This window comes from Argiope bruennichi, chromosome 3 (assembly GCF_947563725.1).
Source record: "Argiope bruennichi chromosome 3, qqArgBrue1.1, whole genome shotgun sequence".
Taxonomy (NCBI): domain Eukaryota; kingdom Metazoa; phylum Arthropoda; class Arachnida; order Araneae; family Araneidae; genus Argiope; species Argiope bruennichi.
Window position 1 is genome coordinate 32,322,484 of NC_079153.1, and position 15,645 is coordinate 32,338,128.

The following is a 15,645-nucleotide window of genomic DNA, read 5'->3' on the forward strand; positions in this document are numbered from 1 at the left end:
TATTGGTTATGTTAGTCAGGTCAGTTATTTTTATTTATTGTTTTTTCATTTATTTTACATTTTATTTTATTTTTTTTACCACCTGACTATAGTATATTGAAATTATTCGTCAAAAGTTTGCAAAAGCAAGAAGAATTTTATTTTAAAATATTTCATCAGTTCCTTAAAAAAAACATATATTACACTGAATATTATTTATATAATGAAGCAAGCATCATAAAATTTTGCGTTTTTATATTTATCTTTCGTTAAAATAATACTTGGCAGCGGTGGGATTCGAACCCACGCCCCCGAAGAGACTGGTGCCTTAAACCAGCGCCTTAGACCGCTCGGCCACGCTACCACATCCTGATATCAATGATATCACTTCTAGTGACATATCCTCTAATGACACTACAGAAATGAGATAAAAGTAGTTCAGATACCAGACATTCAATCAAGGAAAGTGAAACCGGAGCGGCGGCGAAAAGATAAGGACAACGAGTTCTATTTATATAAGATCTTGGAACATTTAATGGAAACCTAGCAGTTCACCAATATAACGGAGCACACTCAGTAAACGGCAGCTACAATTTTAGGTTAATGGTGACCAATTTAATAATAAAGATAATTTCAATTCGATGAATTTAATTTGATTATTGAAGAAAAGTTTTGATTGTTTATTTATTTGAAACAAATCTAAACAAAGAATTAATATCTGATAATTTTTCTAAATTAAATTTTATTGATAAATAAAGCAGTCGAAACATTTTTGATTTGATTTTTGATTGATTGATTGATTTTTTTCATTGATTTTTTTAAAAAATAAACTTACAATTATATATTACTCTCGCTTTGAAGAGCAAAATGTAATAAGATTGCACTTGTTATTATTTACAAAGGCGAATTTGAAAGAATATATCATATAATATATAATTATACTAATGTAATTAAAATTGTTGAATTCTCAACGTTCTTTAAAACGATACATTAAATCACATCTGCATAAAAAAAAAAGAAAAAAAACTTTTATAACTTAATCGTATATCATTCGCATCACATCAATAAAAATATAATAAAAACAGCTGCTAAAGCTGCTAAGTAGTGGAAGATTATAAATCTGCTTATCATTCCATCCCAAAACGGGCTTGAAATGTAGGGTTTTAACATCATTTATTTTACCTTGTATCCAATGCGCAAAAATATCTCTTTGTTGTGCATTTCTGCCATTTTTTTATAACTTAATCTCACATTTTACGATATAGATATGAAATTATTTTATTTGGTGTTTTGAATTAAATTTTTTTAAACTCTTTTTTGCTTAGAAAGCAATCTGTTATCGTCTGCTATTCTCTGATTACTCTGAAATTTTTTATTCCCTTTTTAATATATTTTTTCTTTATATGATACCTGATAACTTACAAATCTTTTTTGATTAAATCATGTAGTTCTTTACGACTATTATAACAACACACGATGTTGTTTACAAAAGAGGAGAAAAAGCTCTATTTTTGAACCCTTTTTTCGATTTTTCTTGAGCAACATGTAATTTTACTCAACATTTCAATTTTGCATCAAATTCTTTCCAAAATTCTCAGAAACCAAATTAAATACCCATTATCAAATAAACAAAGGATCCTGCGATTTTGGAACCATTTCATCAAGTCATTTAGATCTTGGTGCCTTGAACATCCAGGACATACTGAATTATATGGTTCTTAAGAAACTAATGAATATCGTCTATATATAGATGCAGAAATACCCAATTTCCAAATGAATCTCATCTTTTTCAAACTTTCGTATTTATTCTTATTTCACTCTATACTCGATTGAACCATGAAAATAAAAATAAAAATAAAAAATAAAAAATGGAGAAATACATCAAAAATTCCTTAACAAAATCATTGCAAAATTATAAAGATAACCCTAGCTTTAAAATTTCAGCCATATTGAGACTTTTTAATATTGTATTTTTTTATCATCATCTGTATTGAAATTTGTGTTATAATATTTATTAAAAGTTTACTGATTTTTATTTTTGCATTTCTATGTTATTTTAATGGGGTTTTTTTTGCTGTATTAAAAGTATTTTAAAGAATTATATATTGCTTTGCTTGGTATTTCGGGAATCATACGATTCTAATTTTAGTTTTTCATCTTTTTAAATAGTCCCCCTTCATTTTAGAGTTTCATTTGCTTTATTTATTACATCATGTTTGACGCACTGCATTCGTATCTGCAGCTTGAGGTATAAAATCCAAATAGTAACAACTCAACAATTAATACAAGTTGTATAATATTAAACAAGTAAGTAAAAGCACCGCGAATCTCACGAAGTCACTGTCTTCTTTATAATAGCCCATTTCAGCAAAATTGAAATTTATTTATTTTTCTTTTTGATAATTCGTAATTAATCAAACAGAAAAATAAATAAAAAATTTCGTAGTTTCTTTTTAGTAAACGGTTTAATATATTATGCTTTTTTTTAAATTTTGGACTAGGTGTTATGAGCTTTTGATTGCCTAATAAACATTGGAATACAATAGTATTAAATATCTTCCATAAATCTTTTAAAACTACAACATTAAGAATTTCTATGTAATAATATCTTTAAAATGATTAACGTCCATATATTCTGAATTTTATTTTATTTCAATTAAGAATCCATTGTCAATAAGTATATCTCAATTAAAAAATAGGCTTTCAAAAGCAATTTATGCTTACATATTAATTTTTTTTAAATAAAAATTTCTTACTTTTCTAATTTAAAACGAATTTTTTTTATTGAAAGCCCACTTTCCCCATAATATTTATAAGAATTTTTAAATTATTATGAACCAGACTATAAATTTTTATTTAAAATACTTATACTAATTAATACTGAAATATTCAAAGAATTTAGTTATATATTTTAATTGAAAATAATTGTTGATATCATTAAAAAACGACAAATAAAGAAAAAAGAAAATTTATTCATAATATGTATCGAATATTTTGTTCGATTGATAAGTGTGATACATTTCCATCACTAATTAAGAGTTATATAGATATACATTCCAATTAGCATGAAGATAGTATAAAGGTTACTATAGTAAACACTTTTTTAAGTGATTATGTAAAAAAAACATAAAATTGTGCATGAAAAAGTTATCATATGAAACATGAATTGCTATTGCACTTGGAATGCATAATGTTTGTAAAAAATATATTTCAAATGACAATAATCTAAGTAGAATAATCTAAAAAGAATATAAAAATTGAAATGGAGATCTTCATATACAAAAAAGAAAAATATACATCGAAATATAATATTTTTCAGTGATTAATTTCGATATCAGTCAAGGTTACAGTTAAAAAATAAAATTAGAAATTATTAAAATTAATTGCATATTTCCCCCCTTTAAAACTACATCAATTTTTTTTGATGTTTTAAAGTTCAATGTAAGTTTCTTATTAAGTTATAGTTATAAGCAATGGCAATTTTTTTTCAATAATCATTGAAATAAAATTTTGACAGTAAATAAAATACTATAAAAAATCTTTTACACCCATCAAATAAAATATAATAAAATATTATCACTTGAGAAACAACTTATGTTCGTTTACAAAAGAATTTTTGATATTCAACAACTCGTATGCAGTCTTTCGATTTGAAATGAGTTTGGAACTTCAATGCAACAGCTAAACTCATCTGTTCTTTCTCAAATGGGTGATGATTCTTCAGCAGTCACAGTTGCAGGAGCACATTTCTTTGGTTGATCTTCTTGGACGAGGTAGAAGTCCAGCAGCATCTACTAATTATAAACAAAAAATGAATTTTGCGATTCTTTTCTTTTCATATAGCAAATTTATAATTTTTTTCCGTATTAAAATTAAACATTATGTAATTTATTTTAAAATAATATTTTACTAGTTGACTGTTTGACCTAAATGCTTCCAATAACGCTGAGTTCTAAAGCCATTTACTGAGCATTAACTAAAAGAAAAAATTTAAATTGTATCTACGATGTTATTAGTTCCGTTTCTTTTTGGCATTGTTTTAAGTGGTATAAAAGGTTACTGTACGACCCCTGGTATCGTCTGCAGCGAAAGAAGGTCGTTTGGAGTTTATGAAAAAACAGGGGTGAAAGAAAGATTTTCAAGAAAGCTATGCACGTTCCCCGGAAGTAGTACATGTTTAATCCTGAATTAAAGATGGATTAACTTTTGCTTAAGTTCAACATAGATTAATATATTCACAAATATGTAAAATTGATTCCCTGTGTAATTATAAGATCTGATAGAAAAAAAAAAGATTTTTAAATAATATTAATAGATGCTGAATGAATGTGAAGCCAATGACCCCCAGACTTGGTGACTAATTTTGCAATTTTAGTGACAAAAGGAAAAGTCTAGAAAATGCGACAATTTTGACGGTTTTTCTAATAAGAACAGAGATTTTGAGATACTCTTCGAAATATTCGATATCCTATCACAGAGACCACATAAACACAAGAAAAGTAAAACTAGTCAGAAAATTTCTCTCTTTTGAGTGTCGATCGCAGAGGGAGCTCTCGACTTGTTTGCGCAAAGCTTTTTTTTTATTTCATGATTTGATATTTACTTGTGTGTTGTTGATTTTTGCATATGTTGTTTGTATATATTCCTCGGCTGCATTTTGTCACCTTTTTTTCTTATGAAATAAAATATGCTCATGTATTTCGAAATAATTGAACTGCTCATTATACATCTGCCGGATGATTTCCTTAACATTATTTATATGATTGTAAAGTAATAAACTAAATATGATTGATTAAAATTAGTTTTTTTTTGGGATATGTATAGCTAAAAAGCCCAGTAATGTTTTTGATAAACATATAATCAGATTACTCAAAAATTTAAAATGCTATACTGGTGTGCTAAACTTAAGCAACCGTGTGAATTTTAAGCAGATAATCATGAAATTGCGATCAACAGAATGAACACAATACAGTAGAAAGGTGATGCATACGCAATTGTCAGGAACAAAACATCATAGGCGATGTGAGTGTACCGCAAAACGCGTGCGGTCGGCGCGCGCAGCTCAAGACAACAAGGAAAGGAATGATGGAGGCGCAATTAAAGTCATTCCCTGCAAGTGCAAGCGAGTTCTTTCGTGAAATATGGCTAGAAGTAATCACTTGGACAACTTCATACGCGGCAGAATGATCGGAAATCTAAAGGAAGGGCACAGTTTGACCAGTGTAGCTGAAAAGTTCGAAATCAACAAAAGTGTTGTTCCGCTCGCTTGGAAAGCCTTCCAAACCATAGGTACACCTTTCAGAAAGGTTGGTTGTGGCCTCCCTAGGAAAACAACTGCAGTGGATGACCGATCGATTGTCCTGCAGGCGAAAAGAGTCCGATACCAATAAACAAGCGCCACTGCTCAGCAACTGTGAACAGCAACAGGGCGACAAGTGTCGCGGTTTACTGTAGCCAGATGCCTTTACAAAGGTGGTCTATTCCTTCACCGTCCTGAACGCTGCATTCCTTTGAAAGTTGGCCATCGGTGGCACCGTTTAGAAGTGGTGTAAGAAGCACAAAAACTAGACATCTCATTAATGGACTCGTGTCCTCTTTACGCATGAGAATCGTTTCAGTTCCACAAGTGATTCTCAACGCTAGTTGATTTCGAGAGAGGTCCGGACGCGGTTTCATCCCAGTAACATCATGGAAAGAGACCGCTATGGTGGCCCTGGAGTTGTCGTTGGGCAGGCATTATGCTTAATGGGCGGACTGAGCTCCACGTTTTTGACAGAGGTTCTGTAACCGGAAATCGCTATTGTAAGGAAGTGATCCTTCCCCATGTATGTCTGTTTCGAGGTGCTATTGGACCAGACTTCTTTTTTATGGATGACAACGCCTGGCCACATCGAACTGCTGATGTTCAGCAGTTACTGGAAAGTAAAGATATCACTCGAATGGATTGACCAGCATTCTCTGCTGATTTAAATCCCATAGAATATGTGTGGGATGCTTTGGAGAGTCGCCTTGCGGCACGATTACATCCTCCGGGGAAAACCCGACAACGGAAACAGATGCTGCTTGAGGAATGGGCACTCTTATCTCAACTACTGTTGGACAATCTGGTGCTGAGTATGGAGAGACAGTGCGAAGCTACCATTGCAGTAAGGGGAGGGCATATCCCAAATTGAGGAACATCTGCTTGCTATTCTTCCTCTTGTACAGACATCATGTGTAACGATACTATGAGTTCAATAAAGCCTTTTTTTTTGTTTGTTTCATTCCATACTATATGCATTGTATTCATTTTTGAGCAACTATGCTTTCGTCATCGTTTAAGTACAAAATTCTGTCTTCCATTTCTGAATTTCAAGTTTCTCTGATGATTCCTTGCGAAGTTATGCAAAAAAAGGAACTGTTGCTTAAGCTTTGCACACAATATATATTAATACTAATCAAGTCATTAGTAGCATAAACAATTTTCTTAATCTATGATACAGAGAAATATTTATTTCTCCAAAAATATATTGATTTAAAATATATATGATGTGAAATGTATTATTATATAAATGCATCATATAATACATATATGATTGATATAAAATCATTGATGGGAGGTGGTCGGATGTACACAAGAAGAAAAAGAATATATTGATATACTGAAAAAATGCCAGATTATGTTTCTAAACTATGAAAACGGCTCAGATCAGCTGTTTTAAACATGTATCTTTACTTATCTTCAAACATTTGGAATTTTAAAAATTAAATCTAATATTAGATCAGCATTGTAAAAATATCTCTTTTAAAATGATATTCAATAATTAGAAAAACGAAGAAAAAGTCGTTCTATACAGTCATTGTTCCATATTATTGAAAATAAACGCTTCGAGCAATGAAATGCATTATTGTCTATGTTATAGTACTAAAGAATCGTGATTATTGAGCATAGTGGCTTCATCTAAAATCTACAATTCGAGCGATGTCAAAAGTTCTTACCCTTGACGGCTGCCTTTTTGGACTTGGATGACTTCTTGGGCGGCTTGACTGCGGATATGCATGAGAGTACAACTCTCTCTCCCATCAATTGGACGAGTTTCGGGTCAGTGCTGAAGTTGCCGAAAGGAGTCATCAGCTGTGGAAATGGAAAAAGCAAAATGCGATGTTAGGTTGATGCATTGTTGGATAGAAAACAAGAAGAAATCTGGGTTCTCTTATCGTGATGCTATTTGTTTCGCGTTTAAAATGAATGGGATGAGATACAATCGAAAAAAGTTAGGTTATGTAAAGACTATTTTGTGTTTAGAGTTCTTTTATTCCGTAGCTTAATTCATACATATGAGTGTTGAAATATTCTGCACTGTCAATGACTTGAGTATCAGTAATCTTTGAAATATGGTTATGATTTTAAAAAGCATTCCAAGAATGCTGGGTAGTTTAATTTCTAAATTTTTCTGTAATAAATTGTTAGAATTTTATGTAAAAGATTTTTTTTATTATGGAATCATCATCCATTCTAAATATATGAACCACTCAGTTCATCTGATTTATTTTCATGAGCTTTATAACATCATGCTCTCTATATATTTTATATAGCTCAAAGTTATATCTTCTTCTCCAAACATTGTTGATTTCTATCCCACCAAGAATGACTCGCAGAATTTTTGTTTAGAAAATGGCTATTTTATTTTCTCCATCTTTGGTCAGGGTCCAGGTCTCTGAGCCATAGGTGAGTATTGGTCTAATTAAGGTTTGATATAGTAAAAATTTTGTATTTCTTAATAGTAGTGAGGATTTAAAAAATCGTTTTAGTTCGTGAAAGGCTTTATATGTATTCATTAGACGACCTTGAATCTTCTTGACTATGCTATTGTCATCAGTAACTATAAAACCAAGATAAGTAAAACTTTGGGCAACCTGAAATTTGTGAGAACCAATTTCTAGATGGGATTCATGGGAGGTTCTAATACTTAGTACACACATATATTTGATCTTTTTCGCTGTTTAGGATAAGTCCCATGCTATTAGCAGCATGCTCTAAAGAAAAAAAACTATCTTTTAATGCTGAAACAGTTCTTGAAATGATGTCAATATCGCCCGCATAGGCCGAAATTTGTGTTGATTTTGAGAATATATTGCTCCTGATGTTAATTCCAGTATCTCTTATAACTTCCATTAAAGCAACATTAAAAAAAAGACAGGATAAAGAATCACCCTGAATGATACCATTATTGACACTCATTTCTTCTGATAAAGATCCTAAGGATTTGATCCTGCAAGTGGTATTGGACATACTTGCAACTAACTACAAGTCTAATTAGTTTAGGCGGTATTTCAAATTCAGCCAGAACTTCATAAAGCGATTTCTATTAATATTGAAATTTGGTATGCGGTATTTATATTAATCTTGTAGATTTCTATCATATTTTGAGTCAAATCTGCTCAGTGGAAGTCTGTCCATCCGGCAGAATATAAGTTGTTCGACTATAATTTCACACAATAACTTCAAAACAAGAGAAACATAACAAGAAAGCTAGATAAATAACATTCGAGGCATAATATGAACAGCTATAGTCTAAGTACATTTCAAATTTCTAGCTAAATCCAACAAGGTATTGACCGTCTGTCAATCTGTACTTTCAGAAACATGTAAACATGATGACTTAAAGAACAATAACTAAAATACATGAAATTTAGTATGTGATTTTGTAACTACAACTGTGGTTTTATGTCAAACTTTTGTTTCAATTTTTTTCAATTTTGTTTCAATTTCAACTTTTGTTTCAATTCTTGGGAAAGACGCGTCTAACACACAAATTCGATTTTTGAGTACTATTAACCCATTCCAGGGTTTAAATACCAAATAACTCGCCAAGGATTACATTACTAGATTCAGTAAAAATGCTAAATTCGAGCCAAAGGTAAATATTTCGTGACTATTGTACGCCTGTGTCATTAAAGGCATTCTCTGAGATAACAATGTTATTAGAGAGTACGCGAGAACATTTTGGAGAGACCATTCCAGCTGATTATATAATAATAAATATGAAAATTTAATATTTTTATATCTGCATTATAAAAACAATAACTCCTTCCATTAATCATTATATTTCTTTTCCATCTGTATTATTCATTCTTGTGTGAATATACACACATAAAAAAACGTAATTAATTAAATTGATCAAACTTACAAAAGAAATACTGTTATTACTCATAGACCAGCCTAAAAAAATTTTATAAATATGAAATCCATGCTATCTTCAATGATTAAATATTTGTCTATGATAATAATTAATCCTAATCTCAGGATGATTTTATTAAAAAAGGTTAAGAGCAGAAAAAACCAGTGGGAGTGGTTTCGCCAAATCCTTCACGCATACTCACTAATAAATTTGTCATCCAGAGACAGTTTTGCATGGCATTGGCGTACAATAGTTACGAAATATTATCTTTTGGCGTGAATTTAGCATTTTTACTGAATCTATAGTGCCTTTCTTGGCGATTAATCCTTGGTCAATATTAATATTATCCCAAAATCGAATTTTTGATTTAGATACATTTTTCTCAACTAATTGAAACCAACATTTGACACAAAACTGCACTTGTAGTCCAAATTTGATATTCCAAATTTGCTATATTTAATTCATTGCGTTTTAGAATTATCGCATTTATATATTTCTGAAAGTACAGACCGAGAGACGGTCAACAACTTGTTGGATTTGGCTCACATTTTGACAGCAGTCTACACTATAGTATACCGAATCTTATCCATCTAGCTCTCTTCGTTTTGTTGTTATCGCGTTAACATATATTCGAACTGCCGGACAAATGGACTTCTTCTGAACGGAATGTCCTCAAATTTTGATAGAAATCTGTAAATTTAATATGAAGACCATATATCAAATTTCAACCATTTACCTCAAAGCGTTTTTGAGTTTCAGACGACAGACAGACGGATGGACAATTTGATGATTTAAAACGTGGAGATTCGTCTAAATACCGATTTCGAATTTTTTGACGATTACTATACTTTCTCTATACTACGCATATAAGAAAGTAAAAAAAAAAAAAAAAAGCTTATAAAGATGATGACCTGGGTTAATTTCTGCAACGACAGAGTTCCGACTATTTTTAACGAATTAAACATCCATGCGTGCAGACAGTAATACAGTTAAGTTATTTTTGTAACATAATCCATTTTTCTTATCTGTTCCCTCACTTATAAATTACTCTTATCTTACCTACGGCACTTAGCGTTATTAACGACCGTGCCTCAGATCTTTCATAAAGCAGATCTAGGCCAGCGAGGCTCTGCTCTGTGACGTAATCATTTAGGAAAAAGCAGTGATGCGTTGCGAGCAACATAGAAATTATCTAGGTTTAATCTTCTCCCATCCCCTCAACAGGTTTCTGTACGTCATGGCAGTCCCATCGGCGTTTGTCTGAGGCGAAATTGGGTCAGAAATATTTCACCCTCTGCAGACAATCGGGCATTGTTTCGTATTCCTGGCCGTAAAATTTTGCCTCGTGTTGAAACAGCGAAACAGCCATCCCATACACGACTGACTTTATTTCCTGTTTCAGACGGAAATGTGTCCCAACTTTCTTCCAACATCGCATTGACCCGAGGCTAACAGCAGGAAGAGAAAGGACACTTTCGGTAAAAAAAGAGGGTGTAGGAATGAATTAACATAGATTTTTTGATATTTACAGGCTGGTTTAAAATGCCACGTAGATATTTTTGAGACGCAGACAAAACAAAAACAAACTATATTCATTTCTTTGAATACGTGATATGAAATTTTGCTTTAAAAATTGCCAAAATAAGAATAACACGGAGAAGATTTAATAACACACTAAAAATAATTTCATAAATTTCAACGAACAGTTCTCATATATATACAAATTTATTTCGTGTATCTCGAAAATGGCTGTAACTATTTGGTTCAAACTTTATATTTAGATAAGGTTTTGTTTTTTAAGTTTATCTATATAGGTGTCTTTACTGGGAAAAAAACCCCGCGATTTTACACAAACATAATTTTTTTTATAACTATGTACTAGAACCCATTTCTATCAGCTGTCATGCTGACAATGTCATATGGCGCCATCTCGGGAAATTTTGTGATACTTGTATTGTTGCCATAGGAAGATAACTTACTGGTACTTGTACTTCAAAATGTTGTGAGATGGCGCTATATGACATTATCCGAATACGAATTCGTTCGGCTCACATCCAATAACAACAATGTAATTATTGTGTTAAACAATTCGAATAACATGTTAAACGAAGTGCATTCCTGATTTTTTTTTTATTTAAATGACCAGTTTATATGGTGGTAAGATAGAAAAATATTTATATGTAAACAGTATGTGATTCGTATCTAAATATTTTCTCCTGATGAACACATTTTTAAAAAGTACTGAGCGACGCTGAGTCTCATAGGTACTGAAAATATTAAAACAACTATTTTCAGAAACTTAACAGTTTGATTCTATTCTTGTGCAATTTAATAGAAGATAATGACCAGAGACAGTAAATTATAGAGTTTGAAATAGTTTTGAGATGCATATATAAAAATGTTTTCAAGGAATTTCGATTTTTTGATAGTCATTTATTGAGATTCATGGAATATAGCTATTTTTGATGTATAGCAGGAGACTTTCATACCGTAATTTTGATTATTAAATTGTCATTATAATTATAATTACCTTTAGTCAATATTAGATGAATTATGAGATTACGATAGTCTTCTATCAAAATTTCACCATTAACATCCTATGTACATTTACTGCGTAGCTTTTGCTTCAATAATAAACATTTCCAATCGCAATTACTTTGTGTTTTAACTTTCTCGTATACGTAGTATAGAGAAAGTACTGCAATTGATTGCAAGTATTGCAAGATCAAGCAATTGCAATTATATCAATTATATTGCAATTATTGCAATTATATCGTTGAAGTATATCAATTGCAAGATCAAGTATTGCAATTGATCGAGAAAGTATTGCAATTGATCGAGAAAGTATTGCAATTGATCGAGAAAGTATTGCAATCGGAAGAGTTTGCTGAATCTCCAAGTTTTAGACCTCCCGGAGTTCGAAAAATACATTTTTCTTTGAGCTGACTGTCTGTAAATACGATAAATCAAAAACGTTTTGAGCTAGATGGATGTTACAACTTTTAGATATCCATCCAATTTTGAGCAAATTCCGTTCAGAGGAATTCGGTCTGTAGGGCTGTTCGAATATATGTTGACATAATAATTGTAAAACGAAGAGCGCTGGATAGATAAAATTCAATACACAGATTTGCAATCTACAGTGTAGACACATAACAAATTTTGAGTCAAATCCAACAAGGGATTGACTGATTGTCGGTCTGTACTTTCAGAAACATGTAAACATAATACTTCAAAACTGCAGTGACTTAAATATATCAAATTTGCTGTGGGAATTTGTGATAACCAGTGCAGTATCCAGTCAAATTTTTGTTTAAATCGATTGGGGAAAACTTATCTAAAACAGAAATTCGTTTTCTGGATAATTTTCGCCAAATAACTCGCCAAGGATAGCAAAAATGTTAAATTCTCACCAAAGGTTAATATTTCATAACTATTGTACGCCAATGCCATGCAAGGCATTCTTTGTGATAACACCTTCATTTAGAGAATGCGAGTGAGATTTGGGGAGACAACTGCCGATGATTTTAACTTAGCTATGCACTTTAGTTGCCATAACTTTGATTACGTGTCAATAAAAGTAACAGCTTTTCATATGAAGACATTTATTCTATTAAAAATTCTTTCTTACCATTTTGGGATCCTGATGAATAACTTGACTAGCTTTTCTAGTTTCTGCCACGCAGTTGACTTCAGCCTTTTTGTTCTTTGGATCCTTCAGAACAGTCTGAAAAATCAACACATTACCATGAATAAATAGTTGAAATAATTTTTAATGCATATTGATGGATTATTTGGGTGAACAAAAAAAGCATTAAGCCAGAAGAATAGATTCAAATAAATAAGTACAGTTAAATATTTGCTGATGATTTAACAAAAGCTAAACAGAGTTATTTATCTGTTATAAATATAGAATTTCTAAAGCTTCATTTTAAGAAATGAATCTTTGCTCAATATTTTTAAATCCATAAATGATTATGACACTTCGTATCTAATATTAATATAGTAAACTGTCAGGAGAATCAACACTAATTTGACCATAGATTTCAAACTTTTTGAAAAATTATAAACCGATTGTCCTTCAGAATATATATATATATATATATATATATATATATATATATATATATATATATATATATAATAATAATTTGCGATACATACATTGCAAATTTCAATTATAATTTTAATTTTTCAAAAAATGTAATGTTATTTAATTTTTATAAGAATATATTTTCTTATATACTGTTTAATTTTAAATAATATATGATATTTTCGATACTCTTATTTTAGTTATATTAACGTACTGCTTTAGGAAAACATTAGGGTTATTTTGGGACGGATCTCTTAATTTTGAACAAAGGTCGAATAACAAGGACGGCATTTGGGCTAACCCCCAAATGCTGTCCTTGCACCCCCCCCCCCTCCTCCAAACTTCCGTATCTCACTAGTGGGAGGAGATTTGGTTCGATGGATTTAGCATGCGCCGGAGCCGCTTACAAGACGGTTCTTCGATGGAATCGGGTCTCGAATCTATAGCCATCCAGCCCCGAAAACGAGACCTTATCATCAGGCCACCACGGTCTCAACATTATTTTAATAGTAGGATAAGTAAAGGATTTCATATACAGTATATTTGCAAATGGTATCAAAAAAATATATATAAATTGGCAAGCTCTAGAGTCATATTCATTTGGAAAAAATTTTTTTATGGCATCATCAAAGCCCCATTCATGCCAGATAAAGATGTGCTGTAACTGAAAATTTTCCAGTGAAAAAAATTTTAGTTAATAGTATAGTTTCATTAGTTGGGCATAAGCAAATATTGCTTCAAAATAATTTTATGCAACCTTGTTAGGCTTGTAATCTATACTGTAAAAAAAAAAGCATGATATGTGATTACACATTTTAGAGGATGATTTAAAAGTATACTTTAAAGTCCTTAGAGTCTATCAGGATCTTTTCGATGCAATATTCTGAATATTGTAACAACAGTTTTAAGTCTTCTAACTGGCAAGGCATTTCAAACAATTGTAAATGATTGAACCTACCCCAAGAGCAGCATCGAGTTCTAGCTTGAGTGGAACGGACATGCCACCTTTGCCTTTAGCTTGTGGTTCTTTATCGTCAGTAGTGTAGGTGGGCTCGTGATCCATCCTGTCGATTCTGGCGGCAGAAACAGGCTGCAGTTGACTAGCAGATACCTGAAAGAAGCAAGTAAAATGATGTATTTTTTTTATAAAAGATATTAGCCAACTTCGGCTACCAGATTCTTCATTGGAAATAATAGTAGATGTATTTTATTATGCATAGTATTCCTGGCTCCCTTGTTTTAAACTTTGTAGTATTAAAAAGTAGAGCAAAGACCAAAGCTAAGTAAACATGTGAAATAAGTTGGCGAAATCGTTCGTTTTATTGATGCTAGGGATTTTTACATTTTGCCACATATTTCGAAAAGGAAAGATTGTTTATGGTAGAGGAGGAGACAAGATGAGCACCGATAATTTAAAGTAAGAATTAATGAAATCAGAACAATGATGGCAATTGGGGGCGCTGTTAAGATTTTCCTTCTAATGGAATGCACATGTAGTGTTTTTGAGATTTTCGTTGGAAATGATAGAGGGATCTAATTTTTATAAACTTTCATATAAAATAAAAATTAATAGAATAAGTACGATTATTGAAGTTGAGAGATTCTGTTGAGTTTGCTTTTCCATAAGAAACGTACGGTGAAGAAGTGAATTTGAAATTCGTCTCGAAGCTGGAGCGATTGGGAAGGCAACAATTGCTGACGTAGGTAGAGGCCTTGAATTTCCATTTAAAATAAAATTGGCGATAAAGATCCAGTGGTTGGAGTTGGGTACTCATTCTTTAGTTTGGTTGTCATTTATTAACATTGAATGCCCAAAGAGATACATAAAGGCTTGCTAAATCTGTTTAAGGTTATTTTTCAAAATATTAATAGATTCTACAACTTTTGAAGTGGAGAAATTAAGGATAAATATTCCAAAATTGATATTTGCAGAGAGGAATACCGTGTTCTGATGTGTTGATATGAGTTTTGATAGGCGCTTAGTTTGGGTTTGATATTACTTAACACGAAGTACGTATTTATCTAATTATTTTAAAATTCATGTTAGGAGGAAACCATGATTCAATGGATAATGAGAACTAAAATGCAATGTAACGCTGTCGGTTCTCTATCAACCTTTGTAAAAAGTAATTATAAGATTATATTTGTACTTCCTCTATAATTTTTATTTAAGATTTCGCATATATATGAACACTGAACACATCTAAATACAGAGTCTTATGAAAGCAATAATTTTCCTGCAATCTTTTTTCATACACTATTTTCTAAAAAAATTTAATACTTTTAGAATTATAATTCCTCATATATACCAAAATATTAAATCAAATCAACAACGTCAACTAATGATCATTTAATATACGTTAAATTCGACGCAATAATTTAACTTTGAGATCCGTTTATACCTTTACGAGA

At 31.3% G+C, this 15,645-nt stretch overlaps 1 protein-coding gene and 1 non-coding gene across 3 annotated transcripts in view; both read right to left on the minus strand.

The window, feature by feature from the left end:
- Window positions 1–261: 261 nt before the first annotated feature.
- Trnal-aag (transfer RNA leucine (anticodon AAG)) lies at window positions 262–343 on the minus strand. The gene has a single exon. It is a non-coding gene; the product is annotated as a tRNA-Leu (tRNA).
- Window positions 344–2,931: 2,588 nt separating this feature from the next.
- LOC129962544 (uncharacterized) overlaps window positions 2,932–15,645 on the minus strand; it is a 32,668-nt gene continuing 19,954 nt past the window's right edge. Inside the window, exons 3-6 of one of the 2 annotated variants that reach the window (XM_056076304.1) lie at window positions 14,192–14,344; window positions 12,772–12,867; window positions 6,958–7,093; window positions 2,932–3,770 (exon numbers count right to left, since the gene is read on the minus strand). In XM_056076304.1, coding sequence (XP_055932279.1) covers window positions 3,700–3,770; window positions 6,958–7,093; window positions 12,772–12,867; window positions 14,192–14,344 — 456 coding nt within the window. In that variant the 3' untranslated portion in view covers window positions 2,932–3,699. Of the gene's footprint in view, window positions 3,774–6,957; window positions 7,094–12,771; window positions 12,868–14,191; window positions 14,345–15,645 lie in introns of both variants that reach the window. The other variant, XM_056076302.1, reaches the window with a different exon arrangement.